At 39.0% G+C, this 19,496-nt stretch overlaps 1 protein-coding gene across 18 annotated transcripts in view; it reads right to left on the reverse strand.

Annotated features, from left to right (window-relative positions):
• TENM4 (teneurin transmembrane protein 4) overlaps positions 1–19,496 on the reverse strand; it is a 1,582,078-nt gene that overhangs the window by 183,867 nt on the left and 1,378,715 nt on the right. For all 18 annotated transcript variants that reach the window (XM_064644892.1, XM_064644901.1, XM_064644900.1 and 15 more), the window contains 2 exons: positions 8,267–8,437; positions 3,215–3,429 (listed from right to left, as the gene is read on the reverse strand). In XM_064644892.1, coding sequence (XP_064500962.1) covers positions 3,215–3,429; positions 8,267–8,437 — 386 coding nt within the window. The remainder of the gene's footprint in view (positions 1–3,214; positions 3,430–8,266; positions 8,438–19,496) is intronic.

The raw sequence follows: 19,496 nt of genomic DNA on the forward strand, positions 1-19,496 counted from the left end.
CCCGCCAATGTTCAAGTGTGAGCCCACGAGTGATGGTAGCAATTGTCACCTCTGTGATAACATATCTAGGAAGGAAAAAAAAAAATACTGCTGTAACCCCCATTCCCCATTTCCCTGTGCTGCTGGGTGGGAGGAGGTAGAGAATCGGGAATAAAGTTAAACGCGGGAAGAAGGGAGGGGTGGGGGGAAGGTGTTTTTAAGATCTTTTTTACTTCTCAATTATCCTATTCTGATTTTGATCCGTAATAAATTTAAATAAATTCCCCAAGTCAAGTCTGTTTTGCCTGTGATGGTAACTGGTGAGTGATGTCTCCCTCTCCTTATCTCAACTCATGAGCTTTTCATGGTATTTTTCTCTCCCCTGTCCAGTTGTGGAGGGGAGTGATAGAGTAGCTCTGGTGGGCACCTGACATTCATCCAGGGTCAAACAGCCACAAATATTTTATGAAATTCAGGAATATATTCCAAGGCTTTACAGCTTTAGGATCAATTCAAAGATCCTGAAACAGCATAAACTATGTTAAGGTTCATAAAACAGAAGAATTATCTAAATAGAAGAAATACCTTATTATGTAACACTGAAAAAAACCCCTGATAATCAGCTGGAGCTTTACTACTGCCATCAAATAGGCTTGGGAAAAAATAATTGACCCTTTATTAAATTCTTCTGGTGGAGACTGTTCTACTCTGTACCGTACACTGCTCTAAGCACACATTTTGCAAAGTTTTGTTTATGAAATTCCTTGAAAAATTTTGAAATATATAACTCATTGGTTAGATTTATGAGGTGCAGCAGATACTCTGGATTATGCAAAAGAAAAGAAGAGCTTTGTGTAATATGTATTAAATATGAGAGACAAGTTTAATATTTCAACAGAGAACGCAGGTTACCTATTTAATGACTACTTTGATTAATAAACTGTGGTGAGATTAAACATCATATAAAAGTATATAGAAGGAAAACAATGCTTTAATTAACAGTAGGTTTATAAAATAATTAATCTAGGAAAAATTACAATTAACAAACTAAATTAAATATTAACAAGTAATAAATCAATATTGATTCAATAATTTGGAGCTTCATAAAATTATTTCTTCAGAACATGGTGTGTTTTGTGATCTGTTTCTATTAGTGTACCATGGTTTTTATTGTTTGAAGAAAAATGCCTGTCTGGTCATTTTTGGTCTAGATGATGAATTTTTCTACATACTTGGCAGCTCTCAATGAGTGGTTACACAAATAGGAGCAAGTGATTCTGAGCAAGTGTATTGCCTTTTCCAGCATGTAATATTGACAAACATGGGCCACATCTCACATTCAACACTTCATTTTTAGCTGAGGCTTCAACTGATACACAGCCAGGCTGATTTAAATGGAAAAGGTCCTGGCACTGAGAAATCACTGAGAATGTCCCAGCAAAAATCATGTTGCAGAAAGACCAGCAGTGATGGTGAAGTTGGTGCAGGCTTGCTAATTTCTTAAAATGTTTCTGTGGCTGGGTATAGTGAATCATAGAATATCCTGAGTTGGAAGGGACCCACAGTGATCATTGAGTCCAACTCCTGGCCCTGCACAGGGCAGCACCAAGAATACACCATGTGCCTGAGAACATTGGCCAAACACTTCTTAAACTCTGTCAGGTTTGGTGCTGTGATCACTTACCTGGAGAGCCTGTTCCAGTGCCCAACCACCCTCTGAGTGAAGAACCTTTTCCCAAAATCCAGTCTAATCCCTCCTTGACACAGCTTCATGTGCCCTGCTATATGTGAAGATTTTAAGTTCAATAAACCTGAGGGTTAGGTGTTAAGTTTTACATTTGTTATTAGAACAACTGAAACTGTTCATGTAATAACTCCTGTTCCATAACAAAATTTAAGATTGACGATAATAAACAAATAAAATCAACACAGACTTCTGATCTACAGTTAGTATTACGTGATTGTGACTTGAGTTTTTATTCAAATAACACAGCAGTTTTTAAGTTATAAATGTTTGAATCTCTCCGTGAAAAGAGACTGATTAAAAATGGGTAATAACAGCATTACTGTGGCACTGAATTTATGACGTGCTGATCCTACCGAAATATTTTAATTCTGCAGAAAAGTAGGCAGAGAAAGTGTAGATTTATGACACCTCTTCGACATAAATACGTTCGAGGTGTGCTAATGTGAAGAAAATACCATGTTACCCAAAGAGATTGTAATAAACATATTTGTTTGTTCAAAAAGAAAGTAAAGACAGGGTATTTCTATAAATCTCAAATATTTTTAGCTAATAGTGGAGGGCAAGGGTAAGATACATTAACATAAACCTGCTAATTCTTTGATAACTTGCTGATGCAAGTGGGAGAAAGATACTTTGCACTACCAATGTGTTATGCCTTAATGTATTAATCAATCTGGTTAAGAGCAGCTTAGAAACTGAAATGGAAAGTAGAGAAAATAATGCATAAAATCCTTACTTAAGGGAATAGTTCTTCATAGCTTTTCCCAGAAAGTGATTTCTTGATGTGGATTTTTGTCAAGGGTGTGTTAAGAAAACCATCTGCTTTCATTTCAGTCCCATAGAATAATAACTGTATCTTGATTTCTGCCTGAGTTGGTGGCTTTCTGTAAAGTTGATTTTCTTTGCTTATACACTAATTACTTGGCCTTGACCAATGCCAGTCTAAGCTGACAGTCAAAATACATAATGTGAAGGGTAGGCTCCAGGAGTTTCAGCATCAAAGACAAAAGTGAACTTTGCTCCCCTGAGACTTACCAACCTTGCTGCTCTTACCATGAGAGGGGAAAGGCAGTGGCTGAAAGAGAGACAGATCTGAGATACATGAAACTGCTTATGAGGAAATTCTTTCAGATGCAGTTTGAGTGTGGCTGCCTTTGTGCAAAGCACTGGATGAAGAAGGTGGTATCCCATGCTACTTGGAGCAACTACCTGGTAACCCTCAGTGACTACCAGCACCAGAACACCCTTCTCCTCCTCTAGAAGCTTGCTGCCTTAGGCAACTGCCTGCTTTGCCTCTGCCTACAGCCACCAGACTAATGCATTTAAATTGTGCCACTGTCACTTGATTCTCTTTCTCTGAATAAAGGATCTTTGACATCTTGCAAGCATGCAACGAATTCTTGAAAGAAACAGATGAAATAAAACCATACACCATGCAAATGTACAATTTCAGACAATTATTACTTAATTGAAATAAGATCCCGTTACCTGTGTGTGTGATGGTGGGAGTCCTTTTCTGCCATAGATGCCAACCAGAGCAGCCTTTCCTAAAGACACATTGAATTTCAGATGCACTGGGTGGTCGATGAACACCTGAGATCTCCAAAAAATACCAGGAGGGATCTTCTGTGTGGCTCGTCTGCCTACATCAATCTCTCCGGAGTCTATAAAACTGTCGTCTGGAAAGAAACTACTGGGCTTTCCTGCCAAAACACAGGAACAAAATTCTTGCATTAGTCTTATATCCTGAAAGTAATCCAATCATACTGGTATCTCTGACACCGATCTTGAGAAACAGTCTATTAGTGTCCTGAAATCTTCTGAGAACTTTGTCTAGCCAATCCATACGATTATGGGAGGAAAACTGGCAGGGTTATTTCTGGCTTCAGTAACTGTTTTGTTTGAAAACATGAACATGGGAAGAGCAACCTGGAGAAAAATGGCCTTTTGTTTAAATTGTAACATCAGAGAGTGTGCAATTACATTCCAAAGATAAGAATAAATCATCTGATATTATATCCTAAATAAATATAACTTCAGGAACAGAGAAGTCACCATTAAATTACAAAAAAGAAGCGCAGTAAGTGTGAGATAGACGTGTCACAGAGTGGAATGGTGGTGTGGAGAACAGCAGCATGAATGATGCCTGAGTGGGGAAAGGAAAATGTTTCTCTATTAAATTAATTCTTGACAGTGGTAACAGTATTTGAAGCTTGTTGAACAGTGCATAAAAAGGTAAATAAAAAAAAGGACTGAGAAAAACAAAGGAAATTGTACCCTGCACTTGAGTAATGCCTGTTACATGAAAGGTTTTAATTGGGTTTCAATATAATCTGCAAAGTGCACTATGATTATCCGTTTTCTTTCAGAAGACAAATGAAGGCATCTGTTTCTCAAACTGACCACCAGGTTGGAGAGCCTAGGTATTCAAATGGAATCAATACGTGCTGTAATGTCCAAGGGAGTCAGCAGGGAGCTTGGCACACCTAAAAAACACACCTGAGAAATTCCAGGTTAGAAATTCATAGACTCACAGCTTTCCAAACAGGTGGCTGCTTTGAAAAATCTGGACCCAAAGGAAGACCAGGGAACACGGGGCAGAATGAAAAATCAAATGCCAGAATGATGCCTTTTCAGACTGTGCCATAGCCAGTGGCCACAGCTTTAGCTGCAGGGCATAAGGACAGTGAAGAAGGCAACTGCTTAGCAAACAGCCTTTATTAAGGACACTTCTAGGTGAAAAGTATGCAGTAGCATCACCTGAAAGATTTCAGCTTTAGTAAGGAGAGCGATATGTCACCAAGAACTAATTATTAAGTTTGGAAATTCAAATAAATTTGTTTTCTCATCTCCATGCCATTACAGCACACTACTCTGTGTTTCACAGATCAAACAAGTCTAACAAAATGAGAAAGAAACTTCCAGGTAGTTACAGTCTTTTGCAGGAAAATCAAATTGTGATTTTTTTTCTTCCAGAGTCTATATTTGAGAAATGGGAAACAAAAATATGTTTTCCCATCTATCATGAATTCACATGAAACAGTCTCAGAATTTACTTGCCGTGTTGAAAAAGGTGATTGATAGAACATGGCATTTTAGTGTTTCAAATGACAATATTTCATTTAATGTTATACAATATTAATTGCAATATTTCATTAAAGTTCTCCACATACCATCTCAACATAAACTTTCCAGGAGAAACAGATGTAAATTGTTAGCTCTCTCTGAAAATCAATATAGAAGTTACATGCATATTAACTATTAAGGATGGAGTTGCTATAATTTGTTTTGTTTACTTAATAAAACTTAGCAGAACTTGTGGTTCCAATAATACTAACCACTGATTTAAAGTCAGCAACTGCTTAAATACATTGCTGGAGCAGGACTTGATGGCATATTTCATTTTTCTGCTATCTTGTGGCAAAAGTTTTATGCATACCAGCACAAAAGGTGTATATGCAAAGGCTGTATACATGTGCACAGAAAAAAAAAGCTACTGTTAATTTTACGAGATCCTCATTTATCTTTGCTCATCACTTTCCAATAAATATGGGGGGGAAATCTGCTGACCTTTTACTCTTTTTTAGTTGAAGTGTATATTAATGGAGATAATCAGAAGCAGCTTAGGTAAATGGGCATTCCTTATGAATCATTCTGTGCTGATAGACTACAATTGCACAATGAAAATCAGCTTGATTCTGAAGGGAATTACCTTATCAATTGGATTGATAGTATTTATTTGGCATACTAAAAATTACTTTTCACACTGTCAGGATTAAAGGAAACAGTTCCCATGTCTTCATGCAAAGTTTCTTATCGCATTATTGTAAGAGGAAAAGGTAGAGGATTCTATTAAAGAACAGCTAAAGACATCACATGTTTTGGCTCAAATGAAGTATATAGTTTTTCTGATTATTACTGACATGTTTTATAGACTCTCAGAAATTCAGATGAAAACTTGAAGTATTTTATATGCCCCCTGAATGTTCATTAATAAAGACTGTACATCAGAGTGAATAAGTGAAGGTGAGAATTTAATATGACAAATGTTGCTATGCAAGTGAGAGGCTGGACAAAATGAACACAGGATGTATTCTGTACAGAGAGCAGTGCTTGCTCATGAAAATAAAAATGCTTCTGTGATTGCAAAAGGCAGTCTTACAGAAACAATTTTTTGTACACACAGTCACAAAGTTTATGTCTCCTCTTGGTGGACAGCTGTATGTCTGAGAAGCTGATATCCTGTTGTATCATGTTGCCAGCAGTTGATGACAAAAGAGTGGCTCTCTTCACCAGTCTGAACTCAGTCCCTGAAATCCATCCCTATTTCATCAGTTTTAGCCTACAGTAAGATCAGGCTCTGTGGACTGGATACTTCATAAAGTACAATAAAAAAGCCATTTCGCCTTCTAATCAGAAATCGGCTTTTAATCAGAATATCTGACTCCTTAAAATTAACTTCAGGTCTGAATTCTTAATTGAGCTGTCAATTACTTCACTTTTTCCACACATTACCTTGAACTTTTTAGTTGCCGTAGCAACTGTTCCTAATTTCTTTGGATATCAAAATGAACTATTTCATTTCAGACCTTGCTGAATCTATATTTTTGACAGGAAGGTACCCTGACCCATCAAAACACTTAAGAACACACATTTCTCTGACTTCAATCACAGTTAGTTACATGCTTAAATGTAAGCATGTGGTTAAGTGCTTTGGTAAACAGGGTTGAGCTTAAACACAGGTAAATGCTGTGCTAGAGCACAGACACAGATGAGAAAGAATGACTGTTACTGAGAATTGGCAAGACATTGGAAATGATTCATTCAGATCAGCTCTAAGGATGCTCTAACACATTGCAGCCTATTTCATTCTGATCCAGAAGACTTTCAAATACATTTCAATTATTTTTAAAATAAATTTCAATCACATACATTATGGTTTAGAATAGAAGCCATGCAACACTGCTAGTCCAGAATTAGTTACACAGCCACCTAATGAGGAGAGAGCTGCATTTTAAGGCTGGACAGCGTCACTGCTGCAACAAAGATGTTGTCCTGATGTGTTTTCTAGTCAACACAAGATATTTTCCTCAAGCCTACAGATTTCCTAATATCTATATGAAGTACTAATTTGAGGGCTTTCCTATTGACGTAACTAGGCTATTTCCCAGTATTCTCTTTTAACAGAGCAGCAACCGAAACTTCTACTCATGTTACTGCAACACGCCTGAAAATAAAATCAAGTGGAGGTCTTTCACTTGGATGGCACTTTTGGATACATCCATTTATTTTCGTTTTGACTTTTAAAAGGAAATGGACAGATCAAAGCTAGATGATTCAAAAATGAAACATATGGCAAGTTAGAGGGAAAAAAAAGATCTGTCATGAAGTATTTTTGAATATAACAGCAGGGCTGTCTGCAGCTTGCTGCACTGTCTAGTAAGGTTTGCTGAGAATAACCTGCTTAGCTGATTTTTCCTTGTAGCAACTTGATGGCAGCCATCAGTTACCAGTAAATACACTGTTTTAAGGAATACACATAATTATGGCCTTTATTTGAACTAATAAATACAGATAAGCACTTACAGAAAAAAATACTACAATTAATTTAAATTTTAGATGTAAACACAGGCTCTCAGCCAAAGCCTAGGGAACGCTCTGGAAACTTCTGAGTTGCCAGAACAGTAGCATACGTCTTATGTGTCCTCAAAACTTCTTCCACCAAAATAACTAAAAAAACAGCCAATGACTTCACTTTTACTGAAATCTATTAACTTTGAATAGAGAAGCTTGATACACAAACAAAAAGGCTTTCAGAAAATTAGAATTTCTCATTTCTCTGGCTAAGTCTAGGGAGGGATAAAACTTTGCAGAACTTACAGGTACTTTTGGCACTGCTGCCTCTAAAAAAAGCACACTAAGATGTAAAGCTGCTGGATGAGGTGCTGCTGAATTTAGGACCCACCAGCTGCTGCTAATTTATGTCAACATCGTAATTCGTTGTGGAAACTAGGCCTTTTATTCGGCTACTTTTGCAAAGAGATGTCCACCTCTGGAGTGCCAAAACTCACAGTGTAGAAGTTCTCAATAAATATTTTGGTCCTCAAAACATTTGCTACTCAGTGGCAGCAAACAGGCAAACTGAAATGTTTTTGTACTGCTGCAGAGAAACCTTAATCCACTACTCCAGGAATCATTTAATTTTCAAGAGACAATGTTTTCCCATGAAAACAGCCCCTCGAGGCAGGGTTTTCATGATGGCCTTCTGTATCCTGTGAGATAAGGTACAGATGGCTTCACCTTGAGAATGCCTTGAATGTGTGGGGAGGGTTTCACACAGTTTTATTGCATTAGTGGACATCAGAAGGGTACAAAACTTAGAAACATGTGGAAACAAGACCAACGATTACTAGTTCTAGACATGTAAGACTGGAAAAGCACCTGCTGATGGCAGCATTGAGGGTAATGGAACATGAGATTGGATGGCTGGAGTTTAGAGGCAGACAGAAGACTCACAACATGAACACACACCAACCATACCTTCACTGGTTCCTTTGCCTTTCCTGTCAGGTAACTCTAACCCTGTGCCCCCCGAAGGATATAAGGAGACGTCCGTTGGCACTGGCCAACTGCTGGCTGTGTCTTCCGTGATTTCATACATCTGCCCTTCCATCGGCTGCAGGTGCCAGTTTAGGCCAAACAGGTGCATGGCTGTGGTGAGCAATGAGAAAAGTCATCTTTTTCTGTTTGGGAGAGTTTCAGAACTACAGGGGCACATTCTAAATTTTCACTCCACTGTCTTACTAGTGGTCATTGCTTTAGGACAAAAATGGGATTAATGTAATTGGACAGCCCCTGCTGCTTCTACCTTCTCCCTAGGTCTTTCCACCCACTTAAACTCATTTTAGATCACCTGTAGCAATCCACCCTGGTTCTTCCAGCATATCCACTCCTGACTCATGGTCTGCATGAGAGCATAACCAGGCACAGTGTTTCAGAAAGCTCCCAAGGCTGGGGTGGCAATGTGGTAAACAGAGAAACACAAGGAGTATTATTTCTCAACATACCAATAAATACCAGGAAACTGCACTATGATTTGTTTTGCTATATTCACAGTGTATTATTTAGGTTCTTTTTTTTTTTACCCATCAATTAGACACAGAAGTTCTTACAGACATCTCTGACAGTTTTTCCTGTTAAGACCAAGTAAAAACTAAGGCAATTTAAGATCCATCTTGCACACATGCCTTTGTGCTCTGCATCACAAATGTGAGCGACTATGTCTGAACATTCCTTAGTACAACTTAGCTTCCTCTATTCAGATCAAAGATCAATCCTTGAGATCTGAAAACAAGCATCACCATTTAGATTTGTATGATATCAGGGCAAAGCTCTCTGTAGGTTTCTGGGCCATGCAAAGTCATCCAGTGCACATGTGAATCTATTTCAAGGCATTACATAAAGACAAGTGAAGTTAAAGAAGAAGACAGACTACTTAAAAAGCAAACATGTGTATGAGGAGTATGGAAATCATATGCCTATACAACTAATATTTGCCCCTTGCAAATATAAAGCAAAGGATGTGGCTTCCCATATCAGTTCTTCCATCCCCAACATAAACATTTCACACTCAATCAGTATCCAGCTTAGCTTCAGGCTCTACACAGATAAATGATCCGATATTTGCTACATTTGGAATGACATTTCTTTTTTAAGGGAAAGCCTTGATATTTTACGCTACTTCTCCAAGAAACTTTACAATGACACTAACATCACAGGCATTTAACATAAACAAAACCAGTAAAGAAACAGAGCATTTCCATGGCTTACGGTTCTCTTTTAATTCACGAAAATATACCTGAGCTCGGCAACCACTGTTAGGGACAAGTGGTTAGTTTATTTAAATCTGTGCATCAGGACAATCTTTTCAAGAGGATTGAAAAGTAATCCGAGTAGTTCTTCCAAAACAGCGTGCTTAGGCAATTTAGCAAAATATGTGATTTTTTCCACTTCGGTCCCAATTAGGTCACCTATCGTTTACTAACATAACTAAGGTTGTCTTTGCACAACTAAAACTCTCCTTTCACCATGTAACTGGGGACTGGGTTTGATAAGTCTTAACCATTACGAAAGGAAATACTCTCCTAAAACTCCCAAACAGCAAGGAAGGTCTCCTGAGGACCTCTTCAAAACTCATTGTTATCGGGTATATATACTAAGAAGGAATGCTAGCAAAACAACTGGTAATTCAACCAGGACACTTTAGACAGAGGCACGAGTACTTTCATCTGAAAGGAGTGTATTTACTTGGCAGAGAAACTGTGCAAGGGAAGAGAGGATATCAGACCAGGAGCAAGGAATTTGCATCAAGCATTTGGCATTGCTATGCTTGCATAATTTCTTCATCATTGGAGTGCCTGGGCACTTCATAGCTATTAACCTCATAAAACCTCATCAGGTAGGAATCTGCTTTTTTCGACTACACAGAAAGGAAAAGAAGAACTACAGCAGATTAAAGGACTAACTTAGTTAACTTGTTTAGGCATTAAAATAAAATTGTGTGTTAATTCACTTACTTTATGCTCACAGGTTCAGAAGCTCCAGCAGGCATTTCATGCACCTCTCTGTCAGCAGTTTTTGTTCTAAGCTCAGTACTGGCTGCTGCCTGAGAACTCCATCCAGGCTGGACCTCTCCAAGGACCAGAGTGTAACCCAGGTGCTGCAGAGCTGTTAGAGAGCTCAAGGGCTTAGATGCTATAAGCATGCAAGTTCCCATGTTTAACCATATGGATGGTTGTAGTTCCAAGCAGAACAAAAACTGTACTGTTCACTCCTCTAAACTCAGGCAATCCCAGATATCAAGCAGGCCAGATGCTTTTGCTGGCTCTAAGTGCTTAATCCAGCTCCATCTATCAGATGTCTTCATGTTACTATGACCTGCATGAGCTTATACTGGGCATCACTGGTTCGGGCAGGAACTGAGCCAGATGTTTGCTTTTTTCACAACACCATTTGACTTGCCCTGTCCTTTGGATGTCACAGTCCAAGTGCCACACAGACTTTTAGGAACACATTGCAAGGCCACTGTTTCCCCAAAAGGACGTTGTTGCTTCTCCCCTCCTTAGGAGGAATTTGTTGTTGTAGATCATTATTTACTGCAAGCAAATGAAGGTGAAAAACAACATTGTTTTGGGTGCAGAGAAAAAACTATGAACATTTCTTCCAGGCATTAAAATGCATTTAAAATTCATGAGAGGAAATGTGTTAGAAGGGAACATCTCGCTTCAGTGTAATGACAGAACTGGTAGCCTGGAAGTGCTACAGCTTTTCTGCACGTTATCCATCCAATTGAGCAAGTGAATCAACCATTCCATGCCATCATTCAATCCTAAATGTTTGAAAAGTGTCTTACAGTGTCCCAATTTAGAAAATACCACAGATTTATCTGTAACACAGATACTGTATTGTCACACAGAGTCAAAAGGCTCATATTAATGTTACCTTTTGTCTTAGATTTTGTCTAAAGCAAAAGCTTCTTGCATTCATTGATCCCATCATCATATAGATCACAGAATCAAAGAATCACAGAATGGTTTGGCTTGGAAGGGACCTAGATCTAGTTCCAACCCCCTCTGCCACAAGCAGGGACACCTTCCACTAGACCAGATTGCTCAAAGCCCCATCTAACCTGGCCTTCAACACTTCCAGGGACAGGGCAGCCACAGCTTCTCTGGGTAACTTGTTCCAGTGTTTCACCACCCTTATAATAAAAAATTCCTTATATCTAATCTAAATCTATTATCTTTTAATTTAAAACTAATGCCCCTTGTCCTGTCACTACAGATGTCAGTAAAAAGCCTCTCTACATCTTTCCCTTTTAAGTACTGAAAGACTGTAAGAAGGTCTCCAATGATGATCCATGAGAAAGATTTCTATGACCACCATGCACACAAAAGTGCAGAAACCTGAGAAACAGAGAATTTTTTGAATTGAATCTCGATTACCAAGTGGTTTAATAAAAATGTAGAACATGGACTGCAAAAGCTCAGAGCTAGTGCTCTATTTAGGATTTCTGATTTGATGTTTCTAAGCACAAAATAAAAGCCTATAAATATTCCCACCTATAAGGTAGAAAGACATCGTGCAATTTCTGCTACATGTAGGCAATAACCACAAAAGCCAACCTGAAACAAGAAAAAAGAGTCTGACTTACTTTGGTAACACACACGGGTAGCAGGTATGTTATCATCAAATCACCTGATTAAGTGATTTCATTACTATCTTCCAAATATCAGTAGTGTCTGATTGACAAGCTGGCGAAGATTAATTTCTTCTCTTGCTCCATCTCACTGCCATATTTGTGATAAGTAGTAACACCACTGGATGTTTTGTGTCTTTGCATCTCAATGGGATGCGTAAAACTGTTGATGCACACAGTTGTTTAGAGGTTTTAGGAGAGACACAAAACAACCTTGTTCTGTGCTAAATTGATGCACAGTTCTTTCTTGTGGAAAAAAAAGAATGGACCATAATCAGGTAAAAGCCCTAGAATCATGGATTAGAGGCACAGTCATATACTTCAAAGTGTTAATGTTCCTAAAAGCAAAGTGAAGCTGTAAAAACAGTTCGAGATTCCTGATGGTCTCAGTCTCCAGGTCAATGGAACCCACTGTGGACATTTTCTCTGGCTTTTCTTTCCTCCCTCTGCTCAGCTAGACATAAGATGTGGCTGACAGGGAGTAAATGCCCTTGTAAAAGACCTCATGTCCTTCTTCCTCTCCCTCCCCAACATGATGCTCAAGTAGATATTCAGATATTGAAGACTTCCCATGTATTAAAAGGGCACTCTGCAATTAACAATCATTAAAGTGTACCCTTCTGTAAAATATCATGTAGCTTTCACTGCCTAGGAAGCCCCGTGACAGGCTCTTTATGGAAGCTGTGGCTTTATTTCCCATGGAGAATAAAACTCTTTTGTCTGCCTTCTCTTGGAATGGAAACAATACTTAGGGTAAACCCTGCATCCTCTCTGGGGTGTTTCAGCACCAACAACTTAGATGATATAAAGGCATCTGGGGCCTCTGGTCCATTAGGCTTATGTTTTGACATTAAAGCTTTGACTTGCACAACCTTTCCACCATAGCTAATTGCAAGCAAAAAGTGCCCTGAAATGTGCTGAACAGGTATCAGAATTTTCTGTTGCAGAATAAACCACCTTATCCTCAGTCCTATGTCACCTCTGGCTGCCTTCTTGGTGGAAAACAAGGATGCCAAATTCCAGACCCTTCAGAGTTTGATTAGTTCACTGAGTTCAGCATTTCAACCACGACAACGTGATATGGTTGTTCATTTGCTGGACCCAGATTCACTTTAACAAAGAAAATTTGCAAACAGTTTAGCATCAGCTGACCTATTTAACTATCCAAATAAATCAAAGTTCATATTGGTGGAACCAAATATTTAGGATCATGAATATTTTCATTTTAACACATTATGTCTTTCTATATTGCATTATTCCTACTCCATAGCTACTTGTGGAGGCCATCATCAGCATAAGCTGATGTTATTAAGCCAGATAAAGAGGAACATTCTTTCCAAGTATGTTTTGAAAAAACCCAGGCTTTTGGGTATCTTTGTATTATTGCCACTTGCTTATGAGACACCAAAACACTAAAGTCAAAACAACTTACTCAGCAGATCAGAGAACAAAGGAAGTGGTACAGCATTTAGGATGAAAAAGGACAAACAAAGATAATAATTCACATGGTCAACAAAATGGACATCTCTTGGGAGAGGTTGATGGAGTGAAGGGGCTAGCAGAGAGAGGCAGATGATTGTGATAGATCACAGGCAGAAGAAAAGACAAGGCATGCTTACTGAAGCATATGAGACCCCCAGAAACCACACCAGTCAGCAAAAAAATTGAAAAACAAACTCCTGGCCCTTTATTAGCTTGTTGCTTTGCCCAAAGCTGCAAGCTAAGTGTAATAAATAACCAAACCAATCAATTACGATGCTTGAAATTAAGGTTACAGCTGAAGCCATCAGCTGCTTCAACAGTGTTTGTTAAAAGCATTCTCACAGCAGCTCACAGGCTCTGCTGCCTTCTCCTCTGTCCTCTCAGAGCTAAGTCTTGCAGGTACCACTGCTGGCCTGCCAATTCCTCACTCCAGCAAAGCTCCTACATAATCTAAGGAATGAATAAAATAACGACTGTTTCCCAGCTAACAACTATCTTGCCCTGAACAAAGAATAAGGAGTTTTTCAGAATGGAAGCTCAGTGAAACAAGTTAATGATCACTACTGTGAGTCTGGATTTACAGCAAGCACAGAGGATAAAGGGCATGGAGGCAAGACAGAAAGTCTTCTGGGCTTCTCATTTGAAAAAATTATCCAGTTTCTTTGCACTAAGAATACTCCAGGTTTTGAATCCACATTTGTGTAAGGATGTCAGAATATTTGCTTAAATAACATGGGGGAGCAAACACGTTTTGGAAAAGCCAAGCTTCTCTGCATAGCCCCTCCACCCTCCGCAGCTCAGCTGTACTGGTACTGGGCTCTGTCTGGAAAAGCTTGGCTCCACTGCTCTACTGGTTTCTATAAGCACCTCACTGCACTGGTGATAACAAAGCCAACACAAGACAAAACACCACTCCTAGGACGGAGAATGGCTTTCCAAAGCCCCTGAGTGCAGCATGGGGGAAAGGAAAAAATGGGAAAAGTGTGAGAAGGAACAGCTGAGAGAAACTGATACCATAATGAAGAGTAAAAACAAGAAAGAAAGGGGAGGATGGTAAGAAATACAGAATGAGAGACAGTTCAGAAAGAGCAAAGGAAATCTAAACAAAAGAGTAAAACAGATTTGGAATAGGAAAAACAGCTGGAGCTCAGTGATGGAGAAGACATTTATACAGCTTGTTTCTTTGCTCTCCCTTCTTTGTGTGAAAACAAGTATAAGATACACGGTGGTTATATATTCCTCTTTAACCTTCATGTTTGGCAGTCAGACTTCAAATAACACACTCTCTAAAATGATGCCTCTAAAATGATACCTGAGCTTTGCTTTTTCTCCTAATTGAAAAAAAGCTGAATTCCACCACTGAATTACTCAGGGCTAATTTTGACTCAAGTAAATGTATTGCTTTCACTCCTGTCTCTGGAAGAAACTTGACTATAATTATCTGGATAACTGTCTCTCTGTACACTGAAATCATATGATTTCTGTAGAAGTGGTAGAATTGACTGTTGCAGAAATAATCATATTTTTGCAACATTCAATGTTATGAAAAGGAGCCTTTCAGCATGAAATAATCACTGGTTTGTCAATTTTCAACAAATCAGGGAAGAGGCAAGACTAAAGAGAATGGAAACAGTAAAACAAACATTAAAAAAAAATAAACTGTTTTTCTCTTACACTGCTCTTCCATGTGCTGGACAAGACTTCTGTGTCCCAGCATGGTAGAACATGCCAACACAATGAGAGTTGAGGACTGAAGGGCTCTATGGCCCTACTGGTTTGGGAAGAGGGCAAAAGCAGCAAGCATGGGACACTTTGAGTGCTGCAGTGATTTAATACTCAAATACCTAACGGGTTCACAGATCTGGAACTGAGATCCAGGGATCTCAGTGGTTCGTAGTATTATGAATTCACATCATTTATACGTACATACCCGGGGCACTCAGCCAGCCACAGTGGGGCAAGGAGAGAGGGATCCCTGCGAGGCCAGTTCTTGCATGGACTTTGGCAGTTACTTTACAAACAAAAACTCTGTACAGTGCTCTGTGTTGTTTCTAGTGTCTGAAATTATTTCCTATAAATAAATGCTTTCCTTCCATGGCTTAAAACTCTCACTCAAGGAATGGAAAACCTAACTTCAGAAATCATCCTCTACTCAAAGGAATGCGAGCTTGCACACCAGGATGGGACTGCAGCCATGTGGGAACAGAGAATCCTGCACACGGTGCTCTCCACAGCCCAGATGGATTAGGCCTGCTGTACAGTTAGAAATGTAAAATTAACAGGTCACAGAGAAATGGAGCCCAAAAAGCAGCTGGACTGCATGTTGTTTAAGTGATGACACTCAGCCTGTGGCTGGGAGATCCTATGGTTCTGCTTCCTGGCCTGTTGATTTATTTGATACAAGAACAATAGTTAAGAAGAATAAAAAAGCCACCAGGAGGGATACTTAGGGTAATGCTCACTATTGTAAATTCCCCATCTGCCTCTCTTCCTGACTGCTCAGTGATCCACCTTCAATGAGAAAAAAGGTTTACAAGCCTCCTTCACAGACCGGATTTGAAGACATTTTGCTGGGCTGGGCTGCAATTGCTTCATCCTGAAAACTGGACAATATATATCCACCCATCTTGGGTGAAGGGGTTAGGAGGAAGGACTTTGATGATACAACAGAGCAAAAGCTGTGTTGTGTTTGTTTGTGGGTTTTTTTAGGACCTCAAATGTCCTAAAGAGGCAGGTGCTTTCACAGCCAGCTCAGTACAGACAAATGCTACAGGATACATCCATGTACCTGGGATCACGCCTGCTGCCCGACTCTTCCTCCACCTTCCGAGCTCAAGCAAGTACCAGATGCAACTCTTTCAGAGATAATTCACATCTCCTCCTTCCATCAATCAAAATCACCGTGTGCAAAGGAGGAATACCAATGATGGAGAGATTCCCACCTCTTAAAATTTTGCTAGCAGAGAGGGAACTGCCTCTTGGGAAAACACAGCACTGTGCTAATCACCCGAAGTCCTGGCTACAAACACAGTTACTTGCTGTTATTTAACACTAACTAGTTATTCTTTGACCCCTCCTGACTGAAGAGCTGTATCAATGATTTCCAAGATAGAAGCAGATGGTCTACCAAACAGTATTAGCTTCTTCTTAGGAGAACACTTCATATTTTAATTTGGTTCCCAATTGCTCTTAATAGGGAAGAAAAAAGGCTTCCAGCTGAAGCATCACATTTCTTTGAAACCTTCAAGGAAGTGACTAGAAAGATACTATAAAATAAAGCAGTTAAGCTCAATGTTTGTTCAATGCAAAGAGTCAGCACTTTCTATTCAGTCTTCCTAATTACCCTTGGGGATCAAAGACTTTGAACTGATTGCCTGTCCATTCAAACAGCTAATAGATGATCACCAGCCCCTCCAGTGCTACAGTAGCTTGTAATTTCTTCCAGGAAAGGGAAAATGCAATTTTAAATGGGGATATTTAAATATTTTTATGGTTATTTTAAAGGGGATTTTTTAAAGCGTCAACCTATAGAAAAAAAATAGACATAAACATGGCAGGGCTTATCCAAGGAGCTGTCTGCTTAAATACCATCAGTAATTCCCTTCGCCATCTACATCAATTTGAAATAGAATAGGAAGCTGAAAGATGGACCTCAGCAACACTTGGCTGTTATTAGGTAGCTTACTGCACCAAAGAAACTTATTTTAGACCTCACAGCTCTAGTAAATTTGGTGTTACACATGCTCAGGCCTTTCTCAGTAAAATAATATTTTCCCTTCTAGAAACCCTTTCTGGCAGAGACTGCATTACCATAAATATTACTGAGATATTTCTTCAAGATCAAAGTCAATTATAAGATGGTCCCACTATACCTCTAAATGAAACTTTAATTTGTGCATATAATATTAGAAATAATGGTTTTCCCATTGAGGTACTCACTTCAATTAGAGAAATGAGGACAGGCAGCTCTACCAGAGGGCCTCCCATCCTGCTTCACGTTTACTAAAATTCTGGGCTAGCCTTGTGTCGACAGTATATTTTACAAATGCCCTTTCATTACACACATATAAACTGTGAGGTGCTAATTAAAAAGGGTGAAATTTAGATAGGCAAGTCAACCAGCTCTCACATGCTTCCTTCCTCATTATCTTAATCTGATAACGGTCAGAAAACCTGCCTTCCAAAATTAATATAATAGTTTGCCTAAAGTCTAAAAAACATAGTTTGCTGTGCAAAAGTCATGAATATCTGTCTTCTCATAACACCCCAGCACAACAGAGGTGGGATCAGAGTTTAAAACAAACATTCCAATTAAAGCATTCAGATCTAAATATGCAGTAGAATCTGATGTGTGAGCTGATCTCTCGGACGGCTGCCTGCTCATCTGTCCTTCTGAACACAAACATGATTTTATTATAGTAAGACAAGTAAATGTCTTTGAGAACACTGCTTGTGCTTTAATCCTAAAAAAAAATACTGAAAATCCTGAAAACTGCATTAGTGTCATTAGTCACCTTTGCACATTCTCATAGCACTGGAGCCCCAGTTGGGCTGTGCTAGTTGATGCAAGAAAAATTAACAAAATTACATTCTCAGAATCCCTTGATGTCCAAAGTACAGGTTTAACTTGAGCTTTACTTAGCATGAGTAAATTTAGTGACTTCAAAAGCATAATGGAGGTACTTCAAATTCAGTACAAATTTACACATTTTGTAGATCTGGGCCAGAGTGCTCATCAGCATTGTCAAAACTGAGCTCTAAAGCAGAATCCTATCAGCTTTGTGACTATTTGAAGAGACATGAAAAAATTTAATCTACACGTGTTCAAGAGCATCTCAATTGTTTTAGTTGCTTTGGATGACAAAAGCACAGATATGTTTAAAGTAGGCTTAGGATGTTTAAATTTATTTTCTATTTTTTCTTTACATATACTAGAAAAACAGATTGTTCCAACAATTGGAGAGGGGGAAAAAAATCCCTTTTTTTTTTCCTGTACAAAATCTTGGCAAATGAATAGAGTCTGAGAAAGCTGATAAAGTGGGTGACACAGCACAATTAACGACACAATAATTTTTTTCTGTCCAGAGACCATGAGCAAAATCCAGCACAATACTTTCAGATGCTATAAATCTAAGTGAATGGTTCAGATCAGTGTGAAAAGCTCTCTCAATAACAAAACTTAACATAACCTGATGATTTGTTCCCTTGGACTTAGAACTAAATTCAGCACATAGATTAAGGCAAGCGCTAGCAAATGCAACCCACAGCGTTCTCCTGAAAAGACCTACAGGCATCTTTAATTATACCTAAAAAAAGAATTTCCTCAAAAAACTCCAAGTTCGACAAGTCAAGCACTCAAAAGTGAGCAAAGAAGAGAATTAAGATTGCTTGTGTGATTCTGCATTAAACCCTGTATGCATATGTGCTCTGTAATAGCCTTTAATTCCCTCATCACAGGCTATTTTTTTTCCACAGGCCCAATGCTGAGCAGAACAATTGCACAGAAATTGCCACTCAACCCTGGCAACTCCAGCATTGTAGCACGTTCAATTGCTTTCTAGGGATGCCATATGTGCAGCCTGGTTGGTAGCAGTAGGAGGGGGTTGGAAAGGGAAGGAATACACTTGGTGCAGACAATTTTGCTACTGCACTCTAAACAGATCTCTACTGAGCATGTGTGAACTCAGATTTTCTAGTTTTGTGGTAGCCAGCTCTGGGAGGATCAGGGATGTGATAAAGCACACACCATTGCTTTTTCTCTCAAATAAAAAAGAGGTGTCACAATTCTCCATTACCTCAGCACTTCTGCAGTACGAATAGACAATTTACAGTGGATCCAATGGCAAAATTTTGCCTAAGTGAGTGAGCACACTAGCAGCAGAGATACCCTACTCTTACAACACGTACAAGTCTTTTTAGGCTACAGAATCATAGAATTGTTAAAGTTGGAAAAGACCTCTAAAGGCATGAAGTCGAACCACTAACCCAGCACCACCATGTTCAACACTAAACCATGTCCCCAGCTGTCAC

Source organism: Pseudopipra pipra, chromosome 2 (genome assembly GCF_036250125.1).
Source record: "Pseudopipra pipra isolate bDixPip1 chromosome 2, bDixPip1.hap1, whole genome shotgun sequence".
In the NCBI taxonomy this organism is placed as follows: domain Eukaryota; kingdom Metazoa; phylum Chordata; class Aves; order Passeriformes; family Pipridae; genus Pseudopipra; species Pseudopipra pipra.